Source organism: Tiliqua scincoides, chromosome 5 (genome assembly GCF_035046505.1).
Source record: "Tiliqua scincoides isolate rTilSci1 chromosome 5, rTilSci1.hap2, whole genome shotgun sequence".
NCBI classification, from domain to species: domain Eukaryota; kingdom Metazoa; phylum Chordata; class Lepidosauria; order Squamata; family Scincidae; genus Tiliqua; species Tiliqua scincoides.
The window spans coordinates 124,117,809-124,143,519 of NC_089825.1; the positions used below are offsets into that span (position 1 = coordinate 124,117,809).

General features: G+C 45.4%; 2 protein-coding genes and 1 pseudogene across 7 annotated transcripts; 1 reads left to right on the forward strand and 2 right to left on the reverse strand.

Moving 5' to 3' along the window:
- Positions 1-3,545: 3,545 nt before the first annotated feature.
- On the reverse strand, positions 3,546-14,547 carry TRIM72 (tripartite motif containing 72). The gene is made up of 7 exons (XM_066627235.1): positions 14,418-14,547; positions 9,329-9,746; positions 8,466-8,561; positions 6,441-6,671; positions 5,811-5,833; positions 5,305-5,423; positions 3,546-4,461 (listed from the first exon to the last, which is right to left on the reverse strand). The coding sequence occupies exons 2-7, from the start codon at positions 9,725-9,727 to the stop codon at positions 3,890-3,892; spliced, it is 1,440 nt and encodes a 479-aa protein (XP_066483332.1). The 5' UTR covers positions 9,728-9,746; positions 14,418-14,547; the 3' UTR covers positions 3,546-3,889.
- LOC136654661 (5S ribosomal RNA) lies at positions 6,819-6,932 on the reverse strand (annotated as a pseudogene).
- LOC136651106 (pyrin-like) lies at positions 14,180-24,051 on the forward strand. Of its 6 annotated transcripts, XM_066627239.1 has the most exons (6): positions 14,593-14,758; positions 17,543-17,582; positions 18,258-18,424; positions 18,761-19,062; positions 22,424-22,483; positions 23,163-24,049. In XM_066627239.1, exons 4-6 carry the CDS (start codon positions 18,786-18,788, stop codon positions 23,522-23,524), a joined length of 699 nt encoding a protein of 232 aa, XP_066483336.1. In that variant the 5' UTR covers positions 14,593-14,758; positions 17,543-17,582; positions 18,258-18,424; positions 18,761-18,785; the 3' UTR covers positions 23,525-24,049. The 6 variants fall into 6 exon arrangements, with proteins under 6 accessions (XP_066483337.1, XP_066483336.1, XP_066483333.1 ...); XM_066627240.1 differs by lacking the exons at positions 14,593-14,758; positions 18,258-18,424 and adding an exon at positions 14,180-14,198 and having other exon boundaries at positions 23,163-24,050; XM_066627236.1 differs by lacking the exon at positions 18,258-18,424 and having other exon boundaries at positions 18,782-19,062; positions 23,163-24,051.
- The last annotated feature ends 1,660 nt before the right edge of the window (positions 24,052-25,711 follow it).

Below are 25,711 nucleotides of genomic sequence, written 5' to 3' on the forward strand. Positions count from 1 at the left end.
GTTAATACTCCCATAACAATAAACAATCTCCTTCAGCCCTCTTTAAGGTGCAAGATTTGGGAGATGGTCTCAAGGAGGCTAATGAGGAAATGGGCTTGCAACTTCTCATTCTTGCAAGCAAAACCCAGATAATGTTACAGCTTGCTCACTTCCTCCCTTTTTTCCTGTCTGCACAAAGATTTCATACCCCTCAATTCTTCTTCTCTCTTCATTTGCCTCTCCTGCTGTGGTTTTCCACTGCAGTGGAGAGGTCGGTGATGTGGGGCAGGAAGTGTAAACCCGCCAACATTTTGCTGTGACAACAGTGGCATGCTATATTTTTTTAAAAAAATATTTCTACCCCATTTTTCTTCCACTTTTTAGGAAACTCAGAAAGGCTAACAGAAGAAAGATGCAATGCAGCACCATATCAAAACAAAAATAATACAATCATTGACCACATCAGTCGTTCCCCAAACACCTTTTTCAGGACTTCATCTGATTGTAGAAGGCAAAGTGGAAAAGGTCATGTTCCCTGCAACACCTGCTGCAAGAAGACTATAATTGCAGCTTGCATTAGTGGCAGCTTGGAGGGAGTGGTGGTGGCAATGGCAGATTTGGGGTGAAAGGCACCTCAAATCCTCTGGCCCCCTCAAACGCCTCACAATCTGCCACTTACGCAACCCACATTAGCTAACCTCATGGATGAGCTGGTCCTGACACTATAACCTGTCCTAAGTGATTGGGACAGAGTTTTCTATTCATCAGGGCAACTAAAAACATTTTTTCTCTGTCTGCAACAGAAGCTGCTGGGCCAAAGAATGAGAATGAAGAGATAGGTCTTCAGCAGGAAGGACATGCAGAAGAACCAGGCAGACCCCACCGTCAGCAGGCAGAAAATGAAAGCAGAGAATAAACTGCTGTGGGCAAGCAGTGATCTGTTCAGAATGGAAACTACAGCTTTCACATGTGTTCTAAATGTAAGGATGGTTGCCACTGGAGGGCCAATCTTGTGGACCACTGGAGAATTCACACAAGGGAGAATGTGGCTGTTTCTGAGCATCTCAGCTTGGGAGCATAACTCTTCTGTATAAAACATCAGAGACTCCAGGCAGAGAAGAGCATGCCCTTCTCTGAATGCCAGAGAATCCACAGTGAGGAGAGTACACCAAAGCTCAGAGAATCCACCTCATGGAAAAGTGTTATCAGTGCCTTGAGTGTGGCGAAATCTTCAAACAGGGCAGCCTTTCACAGGCACCAGAGGTTACATGCTGAGAAGCTGTACAGCTGCCCAGATTATGGAAAAATGTTTAGCTGGGTTTCGTGCCTCAACATCCTTCACAGAAAGCATTTATAAGCGTGGCCTTATAAAGCTTTAACCAGAGCACAACTCTGTTGCAACAGCACTTAAGCCACACAGACGAAAAGCCTTATGGATATGCTGAGTGTGAGAAAACCTTTGACAGAAGTCTACATTTCAGCTGCCTCCAGGAGATCCACACTGGGGAGCACCTGCACGACTGTGGCAATCAGTTCTGGCAATGTGCCCATCTGGGGCAGCATCAGAGCACTTATAGTGGAAAAGAGGACAACGTGTTCCAGAGTGCCTACTTTGCTGTCCCCAGCCCTTATGCTTGCCCCAAATATGGAGAAATGTTCCAACTATGGCCCGTGCAGTGCACACTATCTGATTCATACTGGGGAGAAGTCTGAGTGTGGGGAGTGTAACAAATGCCTTGGGAGCAGCTCACCAAGCACTGAGGCATCTGCATCCATGTAGGTGATTGGCCTTATGCGTGTGGGCTACACAGTCACCACTTCCAGCAGAACTCCAACCTCACACGTTATCTAAACACTTACTGCGCAGCTGCTATGACCTGCAACCACTGTGGCAAACCTTCCAGGATCCAGAGGACCTAACTGCACACCATCGCGCGAGTCACGCTGAAGAAAAGCCCCACCAGTGCAAGGATTGTGATAAGACCTTCCACTGGATGTCACACCTCCCAATGCACCAACATAGCCACTCAGGTGAGCATCCCTACATTTGTGTGGAATGTGGGTGTGGGTTCAGTCAGGGTGCCACTCTCCTGCAGCACCAGCATAGCCACTCTTGGAAATGGCCCTTCCGCTGTCAGGAGTGTGGGAAACATTTCAGTGGAGGTGTGTATTAGCCAAACACCAACGTCTGCATATGAGAGCACTTTCCTGATAATTACTTCTTCTTCTGTGGTTCTGGTAAGGTCAGTTTATATAACTGGCTTTCTTGGACTGTACCACCTCAAGTATTTGGTGGCAGCCATAAAGGACATGTTTTCCTTGTTAAAGCATTCAAACCTGTTCATCAGCCCTGAGTGATGAGTGATGCAGTCCAGGAAAGACTTTATCATTTGATTCCGGTGATTGTATGAACTGGTCCTTTGTTTGGGACATCCAGGACTTCCTCTTCATGGATGGGCACTGTGATGCTTGCCCAAATAGGTAACCCCTGTGGACTCTGTACCTTGAGGACTCTGCATGCTGTGTACACAAATGAAATACGATGGGGAATGTGTTTTTGTGTTACTGCTAATCCATACCCCTGTGGCACAGAATGCCAATCCAACTTCAGATTGTCACCTACTGTGAGAAAACAGTGATCTGGATTTTGGATGTGAAAAAGATCCTTCCACAAGTGTAAACCTAGTACTGATGCCCCCAACCATGATTGTTGAGTGGGACAAGCCTGCTGTGTGGGGTTGGAGAAGCAGGGGTGGATATTGCACAAATGTGTAAACAGTCACTTGCCAGGCTGGCTGTGATGAGTAAAAATCATCAGTGGAGGAAATTTTACAAAATGATATTCTCAGTCACAACTGACTAATGATGGTATATGTGGGCAGACCAGTTGGTAAAAGAAATGTTGCTTAGTAACTTACTTGCAAAGCTGATTCTGCATTTATATTGATCTGAATGCTGGGCGGTAGGTTGTTATTATTAGAAAACAAACACATCTGCATCACTCCTTGTGCTTGACAACCTAGATGGTTGGCAACCTTCAGTCTCGAAAGACTATGGTATAAGTCTACAGCACCCAGTATTCCCAGGCAGTCTCCCATCCAAGTACTAGCCAGGCCTGACCCTGCTTAGCTTTCAAGATCAGACAAGACTGGGCATGTGCAGGGTAACAGTTGCTAGATATTATTGAATGTTTATCTTTGGATACAGCATTGTCAGAAGCTTGAGTTCACCTACCTAGGTCATCCATCCATGCCCAAATAAGCTAGTTGAAATTGCACACTCCACGCGATCTGACACTGGACTTAAGGTTGTCCAGTGGGCAGGTTGACACTGACAGCAACTAGTCCATTTTGGACCCAGTGTTTCTGTGTGTCTATTAGAAGCAATAGCTGTGCTAAAAGAATTGTGCTCCAGCCCTGACTGAGGCTAAACAAGTTACTGTGTTCTTTATTCTGAGCTATGGGTACCAACCAACATTCAGATGAAGCCCTGGAAGGAAAAGTCCTATGCTCAAAAAAACAAGCCAGGAAGCAGAAAATGTGGTACATAAAATTGCAGAGATGCCCTTATTTTTACACAATTTATTTACTTGCTAGATTCAGACTTTCAAAGAATGGAACTATTTTGATAAGGATTGCAGTGACAATAGGAAATAGAGGGAAAGGTGGACATGGAGTTTGGGGTTACAATGAACAGTATGGAGGGAGAGGTGGGGGGCTGCAGCCATGGGAGTGGGGAGCCATCTAGGGTCCCAAGCCCTGGCTCTGGGAGGCATGCCAGTCCCCCACCTTTTTCTGAAGTCTGCAAAACTCTGCTTGTGCTTACAAACTTTACTCTGCAAACGGTGAGAGGGAGCGTCTATAACATGTGACGGGTGTGTTTAAGCGCACTTCTGAGGGCTATGAGCTGATCAGTGCCCTTCTGCCTCTGGAGTGTAGATGACCAGAGGTTGGCTGTTCTTGCCCTTATCATGCCAGCAAACATCAAAGAAGGGGTAGACAGTACCCGTGAAGCGCTCATGGAAGGCAAATATCTGCACCAGGTTGTCTTCATCGCTGGAATCATAGAAAGCCAATATGCCATCATCAAAGCTGAGGTAGATGCCAATGCGGCTTGGCTTATTCTCCAACTTCAGTGGCCGTGGCTCCTTGTGCTCCACGTGGGCTTCGTAGGTCTTGCCTTCCTTGCACCCTATCAGCCAGAAGCCACTGGACGGGACGGCATGCAGGCGACCTTTGCGCCCGGCCTCAGCTGAGATGAGACCCAGAGCCCAGCGGGGCTTATCACTCACTGTCACCTCCCAGTAATGCTCACCCTGTGAGAAGCTTTGGCATGACACCAGACAGTTGGACTTGTCAAAGCGCTGTGGGTCATCTGCACTCACAGCTTGCTTGTGCTCCACACACTCCACCCGCTTGCCATCCTCTGACACCAGGAGGTTGGCCTGAGCAGTGTTTGGGTCAAAAGTCAGGTTCTCCAAGCCTGGGGAGGAGGAGAAGGAAGGAGAAAAAAAATAAAAGGGAGACAATGACCTGTGAGGATCAGGTTCTTTTTTAAGGCAAAGATTCGGTCCACAGGTGGACCTTTCACTCAACTATTTTTGAAACGAAATGGAGGTTGATTCAGAACCATATGACCAATTCTAATGCTGCAGTTTAATGACACAGTGAAAGCATGCATGATTATTTTGACTGGTCTTATGGCAAAGCATCTTTGGCACATATCAAAATGCCTGCTTGCTTACGTATTATACTCACAACAATACGCATTTCACTATTCTGGGCAAGTGTGGAATTTGGGTGCAGAATTCAGGATCCTGAAAATCTTAGTTTTTTTTTTAGTAAACTTTCTAGCCCATAAAGTGATCAAGAAGTTTGGAACTGAGTGGCTGATACTTGGTGAATTGTTATGAACTGGGCATACGCAGTTCATATCTGCATGTGATCTGATATTTTAACTAAACAGCACAGCAAGGCCAGTTTTGAGCCAAGTGGCAGTTCTGGAGAGAAATATTTAACCAGTTTTCCTGAGTCATTTCTCCTCCCACCCTCAGCTACTAGTAGGTCTGTGATGTCAAAAGGGCAGGCCTTAGAATTTCCGGTACTCGTGCTCGAGGGATTAAGGCTGCTGACGCCTGTGTAGCCCACTGGGGTTTTCCATGATTAAGCAAAGCAGAATCAATTATGTAAAAATAAGCACATAAATGGTATGTAGTGCATACAAGTTACAGCTTTCTCCAGTGCCATAATACAGAGTTAACTGGATGTAAAATTTGATTTTTTTTTTTTTAAAGCATGAATTGTAAACAGCAATTGAGATCTTTACCTGGCATCAGTGCACGGAACATCTTCCTCCACACCTGGAACTTGAACTCATCTGAAATGATGGGGAGCTGGATGTCCATGCGGGCGATGGGTGGAGATTCTCCAAGGATCTTCTGCAGTCTATAGCAGAGAGGAAGGTGGAGAAGAGAGTGACCAAAATGATTAATGGTTTGGGTCACCTCAGTTTTTTGTTTGTTTGGTAAAAGTAGCATAATAAGCGGCTTGATTTTTGGCTGCTTCCTCTTTTCCACATACATTCAGTTACATTCTGACCTTTCGCTGAGGGTCTCTTTCTGGCTGAGTATGTGGGAATTGACTGTGCCAGGAAGCCTCAGGCATGCGAGGGCTGAACATTTCTCACCAAACATTTCTCTTTTTTTCCCAACATTTTCCCAACATTTCTCTTTTTTTCCCAAAAAAGTGGCTGAGGGCAAGGTGTGCACCAAGTTGCACAGAACTCAAAAGAAGCAATGCTAGGTGTGAATTTATAAAGGTACGTTCACTCACCTACTGGCCACCAGGCAATATTTCTGTGGAGGAAAAAACAAAAGGAAAATTCAAGAGAATAGAATGAACAGGCATGCTTTCTACAACTGATACTTAACATCTCCTACAAATGTATTTATGAAAGATGGGGGGATGTGATTGCCATGAGAACACATATTTCAGAGATGCAGGAGGAGGAATGGTAGTGTAAGGATTTGAGGAAGCTGGGATGGGGACAGAAATAAATCAATATGCTTTGGAATTGTATCACTTCTGCAGCTCTTCAAGTGTTTTGTGCTGGCCTTAACACAGCAAGCGTTATTCTCTAAGCTTGACACCAGTCAGGAGAATAGGTGAAGGTCTTTCTGGATGTGATGAGGGCAGTGACTGGAATGGTGCCTGACTGTGGTTCGGCATCTTAATTCATCTTGAGTTGAAAGAGTAGAGACTTTTTCTCCAGTGTGCAAATGATATAAAACTGGGAGGGAATGCAAAGTTTAAGGGCAAGATGCTTTGTTCAAGAAGGTGAGCCTGATCAACTTGGGCATTGAACTGAAACCAGAAAACTGACAAGGAAAAAAAGAACCTGTAGCTTAAATATGAGCACAGGAGCTGGAAGGGGCTGGAAAGGTGGGGGTGGCAGTGCCTCACCCTGAGAAACTCAGTCTGTGGTTCATCTTGCACTTCCCCTAGCACTGTCTCCATCTGCTTGAGCTGATCCAGGTAGCGGGTCATAACCTTGCGCTCGCTTTGCAAGGCGTCTGTGGCCTGATGCTGCACCCTCTCAGCCTCCCGGCCCAGAGAGGCCTCCAGTGCCCCCAGGTAGGCACGCATCACCCCCAGGTGCTCTGCCACTTGTTGCTTGAACCGGGACACTGTATCCTGGCGAGAGAGAGAGAGAGAGAGAGAGAGAGAGAGAGAGAGAGAGATCCTGGGGTCACTTCTGTGCTTCCTGCCTCTCCATCTCCACCATTTTCTTCCTACAAAAAGCCTTCACCCAAGGCTTCAGTCTTGAAAGACTATGGTATAAGCCTACAGCACCTGGTATTCCCAGGCAGTCTCCCATCCAAGTACTAACCAGGCCTGACCCTGCTTAGCTTCTGAGATCAGACAAGATCAGGCATCTGCAGGGTAACAGTTGCCTTCACCCAAGCCTCGCTCCAATTCATGGCCGAGTTTCCCATCAATGCCCTGATTTCAAACCCTGATTTGCTAGTGTTTTGTTTCTGTTTGCAAGCACAGGAATGTTCAAGGCAGTCTTTGAAAAGGATGGTTCCTCAGGAGACTGGAGAGGCTTTGAGGAGGGCTGTAGCTCAATGGGTGGAGCCTTGCATGTAGCCCAGGAAGGGCTGGGAAAAGTCTGTTTAAACCCTGCAGAGTTACTCCAGTCAGCAGAAGAGGGCAGCATCACGTGGATCCTAAGTGCCCAGTCCTTTCCAACATTCCAGCATAGATGCAGCTGTGCCAATGGGGCATGTGCTGCATCCTGTGGTGGGGAGGCAGTAATGGAGGTCTTCTCAAGGGGCTGCACTGTGGCTGTGTTGGCACTGGAATATTGGATTGGATTGGGCCCTAAGTCTCCAGCAGAAGTCTTTATTAATTGCTTATTTGCAACTCTTCAGAGGAGACCCTCCCAGAACTAAACAGTTCCTCTTGTTTGCCATTAGGTGATGAGGACAAGTGCCCAGGCATTCTCTTTAATCAATAACTAGCTGATTGAAAAACGCATTGCTTATACAAATGCATTGCTAGAACAGGCTTAAACGGACTCTCTAGCAATTCCTGAGGGACCTGGTAGTTCTAGTGCTCTGAGGCGGGGTTGGCAGTGACATACCAGGAGGGGGCAAGGGGATCAAAAGCCATAGGTGCCATGCCTATAGGAGCAGCGGCACTTTCCTCGCCCTCTGCCACCACCTTCCTCATCACCCCACCACCACCTTCCTAGCCCCCTTCGGGTGGCATGGAAGACCACGCACAGCCTCCAGAGGCCTCCAGAGGGCCTTTGATGCCCACTTCCCGTTTTCGCCAAAAACCGAAAGTGGGCGTTGAAGGCTCTCTGGAGGCTGCGCATGGCCTTCCTGGCCCTCCAAAGGCCTTCTAAGTCCTTTGGAGGGTCTTTCAACCCACTTCTGGTTTCAAAAACTGGAAGTGATGTTTCAGGCCTTCCAGAGGTCTCAGAGAAGGCCTTCGAATGGCCAGAGGAGGCCACATGTGGCCGGTCTCTGGCCCTCTGAGGCCCTTGGTGGGGGGTGCTCTACTGGGGGTCATGGCATTCTGTGGTCCTTCCCCTTGGAGACACAGGGGCCAGGATCACCACTGGGTACTGGTGCTCTCTATTCGAATCCTCAGCACTTCCTCCAAGCTACACTTCCCAAGATACTTTGGAAGAAACCATGACAGTTACACTGGTGTATAAATGACCTACATTTGTAGAGCCGGGATGGTGTAGTGGTTTGGGAGTTGAACTTAGGTTCAAATCCAGCTCAGCCATGAAGCTTCCTGGGTCACCCTGGGCCAGTCACTATCCCTCAGCCTCACCTACCTCACAGGGTTGTTGTGAGGACAAAAGGAGGGAAAGAACCATGTATACCACCCTGAGTGCCGTGGAGTAAGGGCATATACATGTTCTGAAAGTGTCAGGATATCCCTTTGTGTTCCCAAAAATAAAGAGCTCACCTCCACTTCTGCTATCTGCCGGTTCAGTAAGGCAATCGTTTTCTCCTTCCGTACTTGGGCTTCTTGCAACTGGACTTGCTGCTGGGGAAGTTGCTTCTAAAATTGTACCAAAAGAAAAGGGGAAACAGGTGGAAATTTCACTCAAGGCAAGGAGAACAGAGGAAGCTGTGACTGGTTTCAACAACTGGCAACATCTATTTATTGCACTTTTTATAAACTTGATTTCTTCCTGCAGGCTGTGACAATAGTGAGAATCAAACTGGGAAGAGGCAACTAAGTCAAGACTACATAGGCTTGGTGAGGCTTTGCTGAAGATCTGAGCCTAAGGAAAGGAGTTCAAAGAAGAAAAGGAAGTGGTTAAATTTATTATTAGAAATGAATAAACTCTACAAAGAAGTGGTAGATGTTATCTGACAGCAAGCCAGTGGAGAGAATTAAAAAAAGGAGGTTTAGAACTACAATGACTAAATATCTCTTCCTGTGGTAACTGTTCCTGGACCATATGACTGCAGTTAAGAGTATGGAATTGCACAACTGAATTTCGCCCTCCTTAGGAAAAACTCACTGAATGTAGAAAATAGATATCAGGGAGAAGGATTTTAATCTTGTGTGCTTCCTGACATGCTAGTTTTCTATGTGCAGGATTGTTTCCCTTGGGAGGAGAACATTCAAACATGTGAGCCTGCACTGAAATGGTGCTGTCTGAAATGAGTTTTATCACATGACTTGCCTCAAGTGGGCAGTAGCCAAAGCTGGGAAAATTTATAGGAGGCCAGCAGTACGCACTGGGGTGGCCTGGGGCAGAAAGGAAGAACGGGGAAGACCAATGCCAGGTGCAAATAGCTTTGTATCTTTAGGCCTACCTTCATCCTCTGGTGAGCCTCAGCAGCAGTGATGATGTTGTGTCCCTTGTGCTTCCCCAGTGAAGCACACACTCCACAAATGACCTGCCGGTCCTGCTCACAATAGACGCTCAGCGGGTCTAGGTGCTCCTCACAGTGGTCACGGGGGACCTGCTGGAAACTCTTCACCAGGTGCTCCATCTGTTGGTTGATGCGCAGCTGCTCCACCTTGGTGAGGGCCTGGCAGGTGGGGCAGGATGTGGCCTTGCCGTCCTCTTCCTTGGGTACCCCAGACAAGCAGTCCTGGCAGAAAGTGTGCCCGCATTCTGCCGTCACAGGAGACTGGAACAGCTTGAGGCAGATGGGGCAGCTGAGGTCCTGATGCATGCCCTGGATGAGGCGTTGCTGAGAACTGGACATGGTGACTGCAAGCAGGGACCTGCAGGGGGAAAGAGATGCTGCTCCTACAATCTGAGCACTTTTCTCATCTTCCCTGCCAGGCGTATGTGCCATTCAGCTAGTGCTGACATGATCCAGTCTGCCACAGGTAGAAAATGCCCCAGAACCCTAATCTGGGAGTTGATTTCCCTCCCAAAGGCTGTGTCTGACCATGAAAAATGTCTCTTTGGCCTTTATCTGGCAGGAGCAATACTTGACATGTGTCAGTCACAGCAAGGGGGGTAATGGAAGGGGGGAAGTCTGCAGCTGTGGGTCACCTTTTATAAGTAGATCTTTTCATATTTCTAGATATGTTTGCACAAACGCAGGATAGAAGCCTTCCTTTTCTAAAGGAAGAGACAATGTTATTATTTTGGATGGCGGGGACAAAAACAGAGACGTGAGCACTGGCACTGTCCAATAGAAGCCTGAACTGACTGCCACCCCCAAAGCAAAACTGGCATCACCATCCACAGACTTGCTGATGCAGGAATCACTAATTTTCAGCAAGTCAGTTTATTCCCCTCCCCCGCTATTTACATGCTGGCACCATCTATGTCCTTGTGCGACTCCCTTTCATTTCAGTGAGGCTCAGGCAGGAAGAGTTCCCAATGGATTGTGCTGCATGGCTCAGGCATCTGCCTGTCTTCCGTGCTACCAGCCTTCATGTCAACCCCAAATTCACAGCCTAAGGCAGACACCTCATCAGAAGTTGTGGTGCTGGAAGAGCCTCGTTTTTGTTTTCCTCCTGGTAGATCTGCCTTGGAACCAAACTACCCATAGAGATCCAGATGCAGCTTGTGGCTCCTATAGGAGAAGAATGTCTGGATCTCATTTCCTCTGACATCTCCTACACCCTCCCTAACTTGGGAAGAAATTATTCTTTCTCCTTGCCCCTCCTCCCTGCTAAATTCTGTGCCTTCTTCCTGGCACTCAAGGCTCTGTTTGACCTATTGCAAGCAAGGGAGGAATGTTCACCCTGCAAAGCAGCTGCTAGATCATCTGTTGGGCAGGGTGACAAATGCCCTATAAATAGCTCTGGAGTGAAAGCCACCCTGGTAAGAGAGCCCAGAGCTTGAAGCTGAGAGTGCAATGCCTGCCTGCTTCTTTCTGTCCCTTCAGTAGGTGTGTGAATCCATGCAACTTCATGTTACACCCTTGCTGCCTTTGTGTAGTTGTCTAGAGCTGTCTGTGCTGATGTTGCATTACTCTGCAGTGCAGAACTTTTTGAATTGCATGCAGCCTGCTTCATATGATATTTCACAACAGGAGCAGTAAAATCATTGATGCAGTCAGGGTTTAATTTCAAGGAAGAGTTGCCAAGGCTCAAGTCTGCCTAAAACCACTAAACTGGAAGCCCTTCCCTATAAATTATGCTGGGTGGGGATTCACTGCATTGATTCGTTGATGACGGAAATGCATGTGCTGACGGAAACATCAGCACAGACGGCTCTAGACAACTCTGCACCTGCCCTGGGCACTTGCATGGATCTTCATGTTTCATTAAATAAAACCTCAGGAGGAGGTCAGCAATAAAACCTCAGGCTAAAATCACTTAAAAGCCAAGACAGACCCTTGGAACTGAAAGCCGATGCCAGGGTTGAGTCCAAGGGATGCTGACAATTGCAGGGGGTTGGGCAAGATGACCTCCGAATTCCCTTCCAACTCTAGCTTCCTATGATTCTGCCTCCCTTCCTCAGTCCAAAGTTGGTTCCAAGCATGAGATAGGAGAATTGACCATTTTCTGCTTCATATTGTATATGTGGCTTGGCTTTTTCTTTAACTGGATGTGGGTCTCATTCCTTGAGTTTTAAAATAGTTCCATTTCCAGGTTTTTCTAGCAATCTGTTACAACTCTAATAGCTAAGAAGGAATGAGTCCATAGGCATGTGGAAAGCATATATTGAAAGCTTATGTGTATAAAACTATTGCTTATTTTGGATTTTAATAGCCTGAGCTATCTTTAAGGCTCAGGGATGGTAGCAATATTGGGGCAACCCCTACACATTGTGCACAAGTATCTTGATCAATTTGCAGGAGGCAGATGATCATAGCAAAACTTGGAGTAGAAAAGATAAACTCAAGCCAAAGAATCGGAAACCCAATTAAAAAAAATAGCAAACACTGTCTCAAAATTCTGGGAGCAGGGACTAACTCCTGGGTTTTGGACACTGCCTAGTATGGAAGACTCAGCTGAACTGAATGCAATGTATTGGTGAAACATTCCTGAGTACTGTATAAAGTTGATATCTTCGTAAATGTCATTTCCACATATATTCTGTTGTTGGACCATTTGAATGGTGATGTATTGCAGGACAATTTTTTTTACACACCTATTGCTCTATAATGCGTAATGCTCAAAAATCAGACTCTTCACTGCAATGCTTTTCAATCATGTTAAAAGGATCAGCACATTTTGTTGCAGTTTATGGCAGTTTTAAAAAGGGCAAGTGTGTTTAATTCAATTATTTTGTGCTGGAAAAACAATGTGGGACTCAGGGCTATCACACTAGGACAGGGGTGTCAAACTCATTTCATCTAGAGGGCCGAATAGCATTCATGGTGCCTTCTGGGGGCTGGAGATGACATCATTAAGCAGGAAGTGACATCATTAAGCAGATGATGGCTAGAAATGAGCACTTTGTTCTCACATACAAACTCATTACCCACAAATGACAGAAGAGAACATGTGCAAATCTTGAATTCCAAGAAATGAGAGAGCCCAATTATTACAGTGGGAGAGCCCAGATATAATGGGGGCCGGATAAATTGCTTCCAGAGGCAGCATATGGCCCACAGACCTTATGTACTGCATATGACCCACAGACCCCTGTACTAGGAAGTCCAACAACAAAACAAATGTGCCTATTTGGAACCAAAGGAATACGAATAGCCATATTGTTAGGCTAGTAGGGAAATTGGCTTAGTTGAACAGAAGTCTTAGGGTTGCTTCTCAGCCTCTGTGCATGGCTGTTGCCTCAAAGTCCACCCAGAGAAGTGCACTGCTGGCAGCAGATGACCCAGGTGTGTCATGTGGAGGTCACAGTAGCAGTGGAAGGGGAAGACAGAGGGAGAGATTTCAGGGCTGCCCACTCCAAATGTATCTCCCTCAGTGCTAAGTTAAATCTCTCAGTCTTCCCCTTGCCCAAGGACATCCATCTATTCATGGACTTGTGGCTCCCTTCATCTCTCTCTTCCCCCAGTGTCTAACCGCTCTCCAGCCAACTCCTTCAGAGTCTTTCTGTCTCCCTGTTTATTCAAATTCTCCCTCCCCCCTTCAACTCTGTAAAGGTCTGTCCACAGAGTCGAGAAGCAGAGGCTGAGTCAGAAGAACAGGGGTGCCCTACCCTCCCAACTTGTGAGTGTGGTTATCTCCTAAGAAAGGGGCTGAGTAGTGGCTAATCTGAATGTGCTGGGCAGCTGCGATGTTTCCCATTCCCCCTTTGCTGCTTCAACCCCGGAGAGGAAAAGTGGTGGTGTGTGTTGCTAGGATATCCACTTGCTTGTCTCCTGTACAGTGGCATCAATGGGGGGTGCGGGCCACAGTAGGTGATGTGCACTGGGGGGGATGGGACGGGACATCACTATTGACCAAAATTTTAAAAATCTTTGTATTTTTGAATAACACCATCATGTTATATATCAAACGATGCATAATTTCATGCAGAATGCAATGAAACAAACATCTTTTTGCATCTTTTTAGATTGTGAGCCCTTTTGGGACAGGGAGCCATTAGTTATTTGATTTTTCTCTGTAAACCGCTTTGTGAACTTTTAGTTGAAAAGCGGTATATAAATACTGTTAATAATTAATAATAAAAAACAAACCATGTGTTGAAATATCTCTATTCAGTCAAAGGGTGGGACAAAGGGTGAGACAATGGTACATCACCATGACCACTGAATGAGAGGAGGTCCAACATGGGGGTGATGCGCTGGCCTCCCACATTGAGTGACGTGAACCCTACTGATGCCACTGCTCCTAGAGCCAACTTCCCTTCCCTGTCTCTGATTTTCTTTTTTCGCTTCAGGACCCTTTTTCAACCCTATCCTACTTCTCCTCCCCTCCCCATTTTTATTTTTCAAGTTCCTTTCATTGCTATCATCCAGTCATTCCAGTCCTTTTTTCCATTCTCTCCTCCTCCTTCATATTTCACAACCCCCACCAAGGTTCTAAATTATCTCATTTTCTTCTTTAAAATGTTTTGTTTCCCATTTTCCAAACTCTAAACACTTTCACTTTCACACTGTGGTCCTGTTTCTCTTTAGGGGATTTTGTGTGTGTGTGTGTGTGTGTGTGTGTGTGTTGGGAGGGGGTTGTTTGTGGGTTAGAAAAGGCAATAGATAGGAGGGAAGATCTGATTCCTAAAGCAACAGATGCAGAGAAGGGAACAAGCATTTTATGGGTTCCTGCCGGCTACCAAGAAAATCTTGCAGTCACTTCTCTAGACAGGTATTTGTCTCATCCACTTCACTAGATCCTTTAAAACTGCCATTTCTCCCCCAAATTGAGGACTTACCTTCACACCTTCATGCACTGCAACAATGACCAGATCCCCCCCCCATCTGTTCTTAAGCATTACACTGATTTTCTATCCCTTTGGGATATAACTGGACTATATTAAAGGTTTGAAGTTTGAACCCAAAAGCAAGCAAGCAAGAGACTCCTTACTAGATCAGGGGAAGGCAGGACTTCAGTGCAGGCAGCAGTATCCAAAGAGAGAGTAGGCAGAGATCAGAGAGGCAGCAAGGAGACAACAACCATCCTGGGACAGACACAGAAGCTGTGTGAATGACCCTTGGTCCCGCCCCAGGCTCCCTATATATAGCGCAATAATGCAGCATAATTCTGGGAAGGCCAGGAAGCCATCCAATTTTTAGTGTCGTTCCTGAAAGTGGAGGATGAGGAGGGCGGTGTGTAGGAGGACTCCTCACCCACACCCAAGATGCCACTTTAAGTCCCAACACCTGTTCCTTGTATCACTGACACAGGTACTAGGGAGCCGTGCAGAGGTAAGTGTATAGAATTGCTGTGCAGACATCCCTCTTTAGCAAACTGTCCTTTAGCTCTTGAGTACTCGGAGCAGCTGAGTGTCAGGGTGGGGAGAAGGGAATTCAAGAGCATCCAATTTCCCAGCAAAGGATATTGCACAGTAACACGGGTGACTGATAATTGGCCCCGCTCTTTGGGGTTTAGGTGAATGGGCAGAGGGAATTGAGTGGGTGGTGTAGTAGGACATGCAGTGGGAGAGGAAGCCGGATTGTCTGGATGATACAAGCAGGTGCTGCTAAGTATGGATTAGGAGATGGCAAAATTGCACCATTCTGGTTCAGACTGGAGGTGGGGGCTCACAGGACTGAATGCTCCCTCAGTATTAAAATTCCCTGCACATAGAAAAGAGGCATGTTATCTCCCCGTCTTGCCAGTTTTCTGTGTGTAGTCTAAACACTGTATTTATTACATTTATACCCCACTTTCCTACCAAGGAGCTGTACCTGGTCTCATCCTCATTTTATCCTCACAGCAACCCTGTGAGGTATGTTAGGCCAAAAGACAGTAACCAGCTCAAAGTCAATGAACTCTGTGGGTGAATGGGGATTTGAATCGGGTTCTTCTCAGTTCTGGTACCTCCTGACCACAACAAGCGCATCTGCTGTTTGTGAGAACTAGACCTAAATGTAGATCACAAAGTGACAAAAGATTTCCTATGCATCTGTTAAATCTTTAATGTGTCATTTTATCAAATGTGGGGGTCTAATGACTTGGCCACAGCTTTTGTAAGGACGTGGCAACCAATAGGGTCAAGAGTGCTCTTGACTTCCACCCACCCCCAGCTCTGGGGAGGCAATGGGGAATCAAACATTGAGGAGGGAGACCGGGAGTCAGAACTTGATTCTGTTCCCAACTGTGGGAGGGGAACAGATACTAGCAATTGAGGGAGTCCTACCTGGAGTTCCAGCAAAGGACTCTTGGAGTGAGGTGAGGATTTCAACTATGAAATTTGAACAGCTGAAATGGAGAGAGATCTGACCCTTTTTCTTGCCATAGTTGTCTATTTGAGTGCCACAGTGTCAATGGTCCCAACTTTGCTTTCCAGTTCTACAGCTTTGCCAGTGAGAGTCCTGGTGTTTTTCATTTGACTTAAAGCAGCCCTGCAGTGACATCCAGTGGCTTGATGTTGAGCAAATGAAGAAACCTTGTGTCCTGACAGAGGCAGCTTTCCCCTGCTCTCCGCTTATAACTGGCTTTTTAAGCCTATCAAGCAAGTGCTTAGAAGATCCAAGTAGAAAGGAACTGTGCGGGTAGAGGGAGTGGCTGTTCCATAACTGGAATATTCTGCTAGAATATAAGAACTGAACCAACAATCAACTTAAACCATTTCTCCCTAGGTGTGAAAAAATGTAACATCTCATGGTTGCCTTTGCCTTTGTTCAGTTTAACTATAATGAGCCTGTGCTGCTCCTAAATTTCAAGATAAGTCACCTGTGAATGTTCTAGGACAGTGTTTCTCAACCATTGGTACTTGAGCTGGTATCTGGTGGTACCTGCAGGATCCATGGACCTGGTAGTGAGACCAGGAACACGACACAACACACAGTGGTGGGAGGCTCCAAAGTATTGCTTTCCACTCCACCATGAATTCTATAATAAATTTCACTTATATCTCTAAGATTCTACATTCCTTGGCTGTGAACCTGGGGCCCCACAAAAAATGTTTCCAGTTGGGCCCCACAGCTCCTAAGGTGGGACTCCTGATGGTGGGACAGAGGAATCTCATTCCAACACAGAAATGCCTGAAACAGTGTATTGGTGTTCTCTGTCACCAGCTACATTATTTCTGCTTGTTTAATATTTATTGAATTTCCTAGGAATCAAAGACGTATCAAATATGGGCTTGATGGTGAAAACAGGGTGCTTTAGAGCAGAATCTTAGTAAGAACATAAGAACAGCCCACTGGATCAGGCCATAGGCCCATCTAGTCCAGCTTCCTGTATCTCACAGCAGCCCACCAAATGCCCCAGGGAGCACACCAGAAAACAAGAGACCTCATCCTGGTGCCCTCCCTTGCATCTGGCCTTCTGACATAGCCCATTTCTAAAATCAGGAGGTTGCACATACACATCATGGCTTGTAACCCGTAATGGATTTTTCCTCCAGAAACTTGTCCAGTCCCTTTTTAAAGGCATCCAGGCCAGACGCCATCACCACATCCTGTGGCAAGGAGATCCACAGACCAACCACACGCTGAGTAAAGAAATATTTTCTTTTGTCTGTTCTAACTCTCCCAACACTCAATTTTAGTGGATGTCGCCCGGTTCTGGTGTTATGTGAAAGTGTAAAGAGCATCTCTCTATCCACTCTGTCCATCCCCTGCATAATTTTGTATGTCTCAATCAAGTCCCCCCTCAGGCGCCTCTTTTCTAGGCTGAAGAGGCCCAAGTGGGGCCCTAGTGGGGTTTTCCAGAGAATTTCTCAGGGTTCTCTTGCTCAGGTGCTTCCTAGAGTTCATGAAGACCCTCTTGCAAAGCAGCCTGGGTATTCAGGACAAAGTATGGTACATCTCTGTCCTGGCATTAGCCTCTCTCCTGTTGGGGAGAATTGGGAAGAAATGTGGGCTTCCTGGTCTGGACGAGATGCTGGGATTTGGGTCCAGAGAGAGAGGCAGCCTGAAATTCTCAGAGCTTCATGGATGCTGGTTCAGCACTTCTTCTGCCTTGGAACTAGTTTTGCTTGTGCTTCTGTATCCTGATGATGCCCTTCTCCATTTGCACATGTGTATCAACTCTGTCTACAGGAAATGGATCCTGAATGGTTGACCTCATTTTGGAATTCAGGTATGTTTGACCACTACAGTAGATAAGGTGCTGGACCTGTACCAGAGAGGCCTGGATTCAAATCCTCACTTGGCTGTGGGCTTTTTTTTTTTTTTTTTCCATTGGGTGACCTTGGGCCAGTCCCTATTTCTCTGCCTCACATACCTCACAGGGCTACTGTGATGATAAAACAGGGAGAACTCACATGTATGTAGTCTTAAGCTTTTGGAAGCTTTCCACAGTTGAAAGTGAAACATTAGGACTAGATCCTGCAGTATGTTTTAATCCGTGGCTTGAAGACTCAAGCAACATTTTAAATTATGTTGTAAACTCATCCAGCCACAAAAGCCTTAGTATGTTAATAAAATAATTATTAGTGTACACTTGTTGCTTCAAGACATCTCATGAAACAGCTCCAACTACAATGGAAATGCAAACACTCCCCATTTATTACATACAAGAGTACGCTAGAGAACCTCATCCCTTGTCATTTCTATTTGATCTGGTTCTTCAGACTCTCTCTTCAGCTGGGAAAGCAGGTTGAGAAAAGCAGGTTGTTTTTGAAAAACAGGAAGTGGCTTAATAAGAAAGGAAGAACAACAGACGCAAAATCAGAGAAAAGAAACTGTTTCCAACGAATCAGTGATGGCCACTGTGATGATCCTCTCCCCGTCTCTGCCCATTCTCCTTCTAAAGGGTCTGATAACAAGGAAGTGGCTTTATTTATGCAGCACTGTGGTGAGAACTTGAAGTCCAGCGTGGTGGCCATTATTGGCTAAACTTGACTGGTTCACCAACCCCTCTTTCTTCCTGTGGAATATTCGGAAGGATCATCTTCAGAACAAGTCTCTCTGCAGCTGAAGGTCAGTACCTTCTGGCTTGGTGGGCAGGGGTCTTTTTTCTTGCCCCAAAGCCCCCTGGTCACCTCCAAGCCTCAGCTTGCTGCTGTCCCTCTTGCAAAGAATACTGCTCAGTGACACCACTGATGGGATCTACTTCTGAGTAGTCATGCCTAGGCTTTACTGCAGGCATCTCAAAGATGGTTGGGGGAAAGCTTTTCATGATGACCTCAAGTCACAGCTGTTTCCTTCCATCACCAGCAGCAGTCAGAATTTTCAGGATGCCTGTAGACACTTTCTGCTTCTACCTGTCTTTGCTATGGTTCTATTTCTTTGTTGTTGTTGTTTTTACCTGAGAAGGTTCTGCTCCTGCTGACACAGAACAATGGAGAAGACAGTTCAGGATCGCCTGATGAGCACCTTGGAGAACTTGCAAACAGATGATCTGAAGAAGTTCAAGGCCAAACTCAATGAAGTGCCTGTTAAGAGGGGCTATGAAAATATTCCCAAAGGGCTGTTGGAGAAGGCAGATGTTTTGGACCTCATCGACCGGCTGCTCAGCTACTATGGGGAGACATATGCTGTGCAAGTGACAGTCAAAGTGCTGAAAGTCATCAACTGCAAGGGACAAGCAGAGAAACTCCACAAAGGCAACACAAAGAGTAAGGAAGCTACAGCACTTGGTGGATTGGGGACATTGGTTGATCCAGATTATTTCATAATGGGAGTGCGGCTTGTGGTTGCTAATGCTCCACTGATAGATTCAGATAAAATAAACAAGAGATGGAACTGGGTGGAGAAGAACTTTCTTTACCTGGTTCAGGTACACCAGAAATAATTGCTGTAAGGTTGGAGGTGGTGAAACTGGGCTGGAAACCTTTAAATCAATCCTGTTTTTCTACATCTTTCTCTTACCCTACACTCCATCCTTTCATTATTTCAATGCATCAATCCAAAATGAATACAAAACAAACCCTGAAAGATTTTTTAAAAAATAACTCACTGATATCATTTTAATGTAATTGAATTTATATTTTATATTTATATTTTAATGTAATTGATGTCATAACACTTTATCCTGCAGAATAGACAAATTTGTTTATTCATTCAAATATTAATACTATCCCTTTCCAAGAGAGATCCTCCAAGTCATGACCAATAAATCAACATAGATGCAGTACAACATCATCAAAACGGATGCAAAACAATACAACAATTTAATGCATTTAAAATTCATATTAAAACACTTATAAACTAGCAGTAATAAAATCTAGTCATGGGAACAATTAAATATTAAAATATGCACTTGGAAAAAGCAAGGCCAAATAGTGCCTCTCTCAATTGGCAACTAAATTATGAAATCTCTGAGAAGCAAATATACTTAAAAGCAGGCGGGGAGCCACTGAATCTCTTTGGCTAGAAAGTTCCAGGGTTGCAGCACTGCCATCAAAAAGGGTCCTGTATTAGTGGTGCCAACTGGCTTTCAAAGGTTGCACAGAGAGCAGAGCCTTTTGATTCTTATCTTAGCATTCCAATCTTAAACGCTCATAGGGAGCCAGATGATACTTAAGATTGGCTGGCCCCAAACCTTTTAGAACTTTAAAGCTAAAGCCAGCAGACACCTTGGTCTGAGACTGGAAGCGAACTCAAAACCATTGCAGGATAAAGAATACATATGGGGGTTACCAGATCCAAAGGGGGACAGAGTTCCTCTACCTTTAACCAGTGCATAGAAGAGGGAATTTTGAAAGGTGCAGCTTTTTAAACCCTTCCATATTGAGCTGCATCTGCCAAAATTCCCTCTTCTATACAGTAAAAGGTAGAGGCACTCTGTCCCCTGTTAGATCTAGTAACTCTAAATATAGTTTAGATATAATATGCATCATGTAACTTGCACTAGTCAACACTCTAGTGACTGCATCTTCTGAAGATTTGGAATTGCTTTGAAAAGCATCCCCATGAAGACTGGCATCACAGGAGTCCGGTTTGGATGTTACTAAAGCGTGCATCACCAAAGCTAGGTCCTATGGTTGGTGCACCAGTCAAAGCTGGGCAAAGATGCTCCTGGCTGCAGCTGGATTGAATACTTCTAGCTGAATCAGGACCTTTGTGTTGTCTGAAATGTTTGTCCTCATGCAGACCAAAACTGCCTCTAGTCCAGATACTCAGAGCTTCCATCCCTTCCCAGGATCAGTTGCTGGAAATGAGATACAGCTGCATGACATCAGCATATTGGGGCCACTGCAGCCCAAGCCAGCAGACCACCATTGTGCAGGTGTGGTAATGGCAGATAAGTAAACTAAGTAAACCATAAGTAACCATAAGTAAACCATTGTGCAGGTGTGGTAATGGCAGATAAGTAAATGGCAGATAAGCAGGTGTGGTAATGGCAGATAAGTAATGCCAAGTAATCATGGCATCATGATTTCTCTTGTCCACAGGATGCCCACCTGTTGATATAGACCTGGGGTATGGAACATAACTGCTTACACCATGAAAAGTAATAGGATTTACTTCAAAGAAAATATAGATTTAGAGTGGGAGTGTTAAATAAACCAGCCCTGCTCACACATTACAATTAAAAAGCATATAATCCATTTTTACATTACTGGTTATCTGTATGCATGTATAGTAACTAGGCAGGCTGTGCAGCATGGCCTTTCCCAGTTTGAAGAGACACTTGGCCAACAGACTGAGGCAAAGAAGGAAGGCCCATAGCCAGGGAGACAGACCACGGACACACTACACTTGCTCCAGTGTGGTAGGGATTGTCACTCCTGAATCGGCCTTTTCAGCCACACTAGACGCTGTTCCAGAACCACCTTTCAGAGCGCGATACCATAGTCTTTCGAGACTGAATGTTGCCAACAGATGTTACATTAAACATGCACAAGGCAGTACATGCTATCAGGAGGCTGGGGGTGGCATCCATGTTGACCTGCAAAACTTGCATGTTCAGTCACTCAAATGAAAGCCTGTGAATATGTACACATACAACGTAATGCGTGAACAGTTCTACTGTTGTCTTCCTGTCTTCATTACACCTTTGCCAGTATGAAACACCTGGACTTCTCACTGCAATATAAACAGGATTAATCATGAATGAAATAATTCAAATACATCAGTTAAATTTGTAGGCACTGATTTCAAAATTGGGCACCCATTAATCAAGCACTGCCTCATAGCAACGTGTTTTGCTGTGGCTTGTGGCTCCCTGGAACTCCTCTGCCAGGAGTGCCAGGGGTCTGTCCTCTAATGAAAAGCAAGTCTCCCATTTCCAGAAGGGAGGGGTGCCATGTGTCAGAGACAGTGAAGTGCAACCCTGTTGTGCTCCTTTTGCCACTTGTACTCTTTGTTGATGAGACAAAAATTTAAAAAAAAGTATCAAAGAGCTTCATATTGCTCAGGCTGCCCTTCCTTCCTCCACATCTTGAAGAATTGTAGTGCATTAATATTGCTCAGGCTGCCGCAAAGATAAATTATTTCCAACACCTGCTGCAAAGATAAATTATTTCAGTTGAATCTTGTTTGTTATGTGCCACTCTCTAGGTGGCTATCACCACCCCCTGTTTTATCGACCCTATTTGTTTGCTAGCCAAATGCTAGTGTGAATGACTGAACTTAGAAGGGTAGAATAGACTTGAGTTTGCTACTACAGGAGTCCCTCCAGCATTTGTCTGGTTGCACAGGTACGGTATTGGTGTATTGCAGTGGTTCCCAAACTTTTCAACTACCTTAACCTACTGGGCCATTGGCTGCAGCTCCCCATTAGGGCTACAATCCTATGCATTGTATAGGGTAGTGGGTTTCTTATGAGGATTCCACGGCTCCCCTGGCTGGTTTCTACAGCTCCCTAATGATCCATGACTCACAGTTTGGGAACCACTGGTTTATATTATTACAGAATCTTTGAGAGAGCTTCTGATGGGGTTCTGGGTTTTTGGTTCTTCTCCATCTGTTCCATCCCTGACAAGACTTGCTTTTTTGGTACACATACAGACTCTTTATCTCTTTCCCTTCCAGCTGCTTGTGACTCTGTTCAGACTCCTGTGCAACCGACCAGTGCCACTTCAAGAAGAAACGGTGAGCCCTTTCCACCTGTTCAGATATTGTCAATCCTCCAACAAAATGACTGTTGTGTTTATGAGCTACAGCATCTTCGGCAACAATTCACTTGGCTGTATCTATGCTACCGTGAATTTGGATCAGTTTAAGAATCATGGCCTTCTCAAAAGAATCTTGAGAACTGTAGACTGATGCAGTGCCAAAAATCTTCTGTTAGAAACCTCTGGCATCCTTTTAGATAACTCCGATTCCCACAGCTCCAGTAAAGAGGGAATGGCTAAGAAAATAGTTTAAGTCTGTGATGTGGACTTTCTGTCTTATATTTGGGTTCTCTGCCATGCCATATAAGGTAAACGTTCTGTTCAGACCACAGACAACCCTCTAGAAAGTTCTGGAAGATTAGGCAAGCTGGTTCCCTCCTAGTCACCCATGCTCAATGGCATTCTTGGCACAGGCTGAGCGGGCAGTACCAGCACTTTCCTGTTCGGGGCCTTTCTAACAAGCCAGAGAACAGCTGCAGGAAAGCCTGCATCATATTAGAGAGCCATGTTTCTCTCATTCTTTGACATATTGCAGGTTTTCTTATGGGTCTTTGTAATTAAAAAGGCTCAGTTTTATTTGTTGTTCCATGGTTAGGAAAAGACTTTTTTCTTAAGTATCATGATTGTGGAAATAAAATCTTTAATCCTTCTTTCAGGACCCACCTTAAAACCCCCAAGGCCGGCTGAACCTCTCACTTCCCCTCTGGTCAGTCTGGAGGATACCATTCCACCAGCCACAAAGCAGTCTTCTACAAGGTCCTCTGCTTCCAAGGCTACCAAGCCTACCAAGTCTTCTGCTGCTTCCAAGGCCTCAAAGTCTACATCGGCAACCTCGAAAGCCACCTCAGCTTCCAAGCCTTCAGCATCAAAATCTTCATCTTCAGGAGCCTCATGCTCAGAGGCAACTAAGGATCCCTCGGCCTCTAGCGCTGCTCCCCCAGTGCCCTCCTTTGCTTCACAGTCACCTGCAGACAAACAAACCAAAAAGAAATCAAAGAAACTGAAGCCCCCTTCCTAACTTCAGCCACCCATCTTGCAATATCAACACTATTGTATTCCTATTCCAATATTCCAGCCCTTTAAACAGCCTGTGCTTATATGTTCCTAGGTGGAACCCTGAGGTAAGTCCCTCAGGGTCATATCTTTTGCAAATTGCTACTGTCAAGAGCTGTAATCCAGTACGTGTTGTCAATGGTTTATGTAAAGGACCTTCTGTCAAGCAGCAGAGACTTCTAGGGACAAGGTACAATGCAAACACATTCTTGTAAAATATGCAAACATTTTTCTTGCATAATAGAAATGCAGTTTATTTTTGTAGAATGATCACAAAGAAAGCTTTTATTTTGTTTTTCAAAAGTTAAGAGTGACTTATCTGGCTGGGAAAAAATTAAAATATTTGTGGAAAAAATATGTCTCATGGCGGTCATTGTAGGAGCTTGAGATTCAGCTATTGTTAGGGTGTGTGTTAGAAGAAAAGAAAAGCCAAGACAAAAGTTGGACACTGAAATTGTACAAAGATATAAAAGGGCAATATCAATAAAAAAGATTTTTCTAGAAAATTGAAAAGGAGAGTTAAGATGACCAATATCACTTGGACAATATTCAAACTATGATAATGGATGCTTAGCCAGAATGTATATTGCAGATTAGGGCTGTAACCCTATGCACACTTTCCTGAGAGTAAGCCCCATTGAGTAGAGCGGGCCTTACTTCTTGAGGTATCTATGAGGTATGTTATCCTGTGCAGCCTGCATAGAAACCCCCGAGGCAGATGCTAAAGAAGAGGAAGAGGACGAAATAGGGGAAGAGGAGGTCGAAGGAAGAGGAGGACGAAGTAGAGGAAGAGGACGAAGAAGTAGACGTAGAAGAGGACGAGGAAGAAGAGCTTGAGGCTCCAGTTTGCTAAGCGATGCACCACTGCAGATGCCAGTGGGTCTTCCCCAGCAATTCTGTATTGGGGGTTTAATGGCATGCTGCTACTGAGGAGTGCTATCATTCTTGCCATCCATGCTAGGTGTCTGACTGTTCTGCCTATATACAGCCTCCTGGGAGGAGGAGGAGTACAATGAGACTTACATCTGAGTAAACATGTATAGACTGCCCTGTAAGACTGCCAGGTGAGCTCCTCATGTGGCTGGACCCTGGTGTAGTTGGGGAGTGGGGGCAGTAGCAATGGCAACCAGTGGTCCTTCTCTAAGCAGTACCTGGCACAGGGACCCTGTGAGCCCAGGCAAAAATGCATGACACCGTGTAGCGGTGTTCTCTATTACCAGTTATTTTATTTCTCCGTGTTTGGTATTTCTTGAATTTCCTATGAACCGAAGAAATATTAAATACTGTCTTGATGGAAACAGGGTGCTTTAGAGGTTTTTCAAAGGATTTCTTGGGTCTTTCTTGCTCAGGTGCTTCCCAGAGTTCATGAAGACCCTCTTGCAAACCAGCCTGTGTATGCAGAATATGCTTCCCTCTCCTGGCATGGATAGCTCTCCTGATTGGGGGGGGGGGGGCCTTGGAAAGGAATGTGGTCTTCCAGGTTTGTGTGAGATGCTGGGATTTGGAACCAGAGAGAGGCAGCCTGAAATTCTCAGAGCTTCATGGATGCTGTTTCTGCACTTCGTCTGCCTCTGAACTACCGATAGTTTTACTTGTGCTTCCTGCTCCTGTATCCTGACAATGCCTTTTCAGTTTGTTTGTGTGTAAATCAAACCAGTTCTACTAAGACTCCATGAGCTTCCAGTCACCTCTCTTCTAAAGGAAATGGATCCTGAATAGTTGACCTTATTTCAGAATTCAGGTGTGTTTGATCATAAGGTGCTGGACCTGTACAAGAGGCCTGGATTCAAATCCTCATGCAGCTGCGGCTTTGTTCATTGGGTTACCTTGGGCCAGTCCCTGTTTCTCTGTCTCACTGACCTCACAGAACTACTATGATGATAAAATAGGCAGAACTCACATGTATGTTGTCTTAAGCTTTTGGGGAAAATGTTGAAATGGATATTAAAATAATTATTGGTGTACATTTGTTGCTTCAACATGTCTCATGAAGCGGCTCCAACTGCAATGGGAATGCAAGCTCTACCCATTTGTTACATGCCACAGTATGAGAACCTCATCCCTTGACACTTCTATTTGCTTCAGTTCTTCAGACTCCCTCCTTGGCTGGATTTTCTCCAACCACCCTGTGCAACCTCCCTCCCTCCCTCTC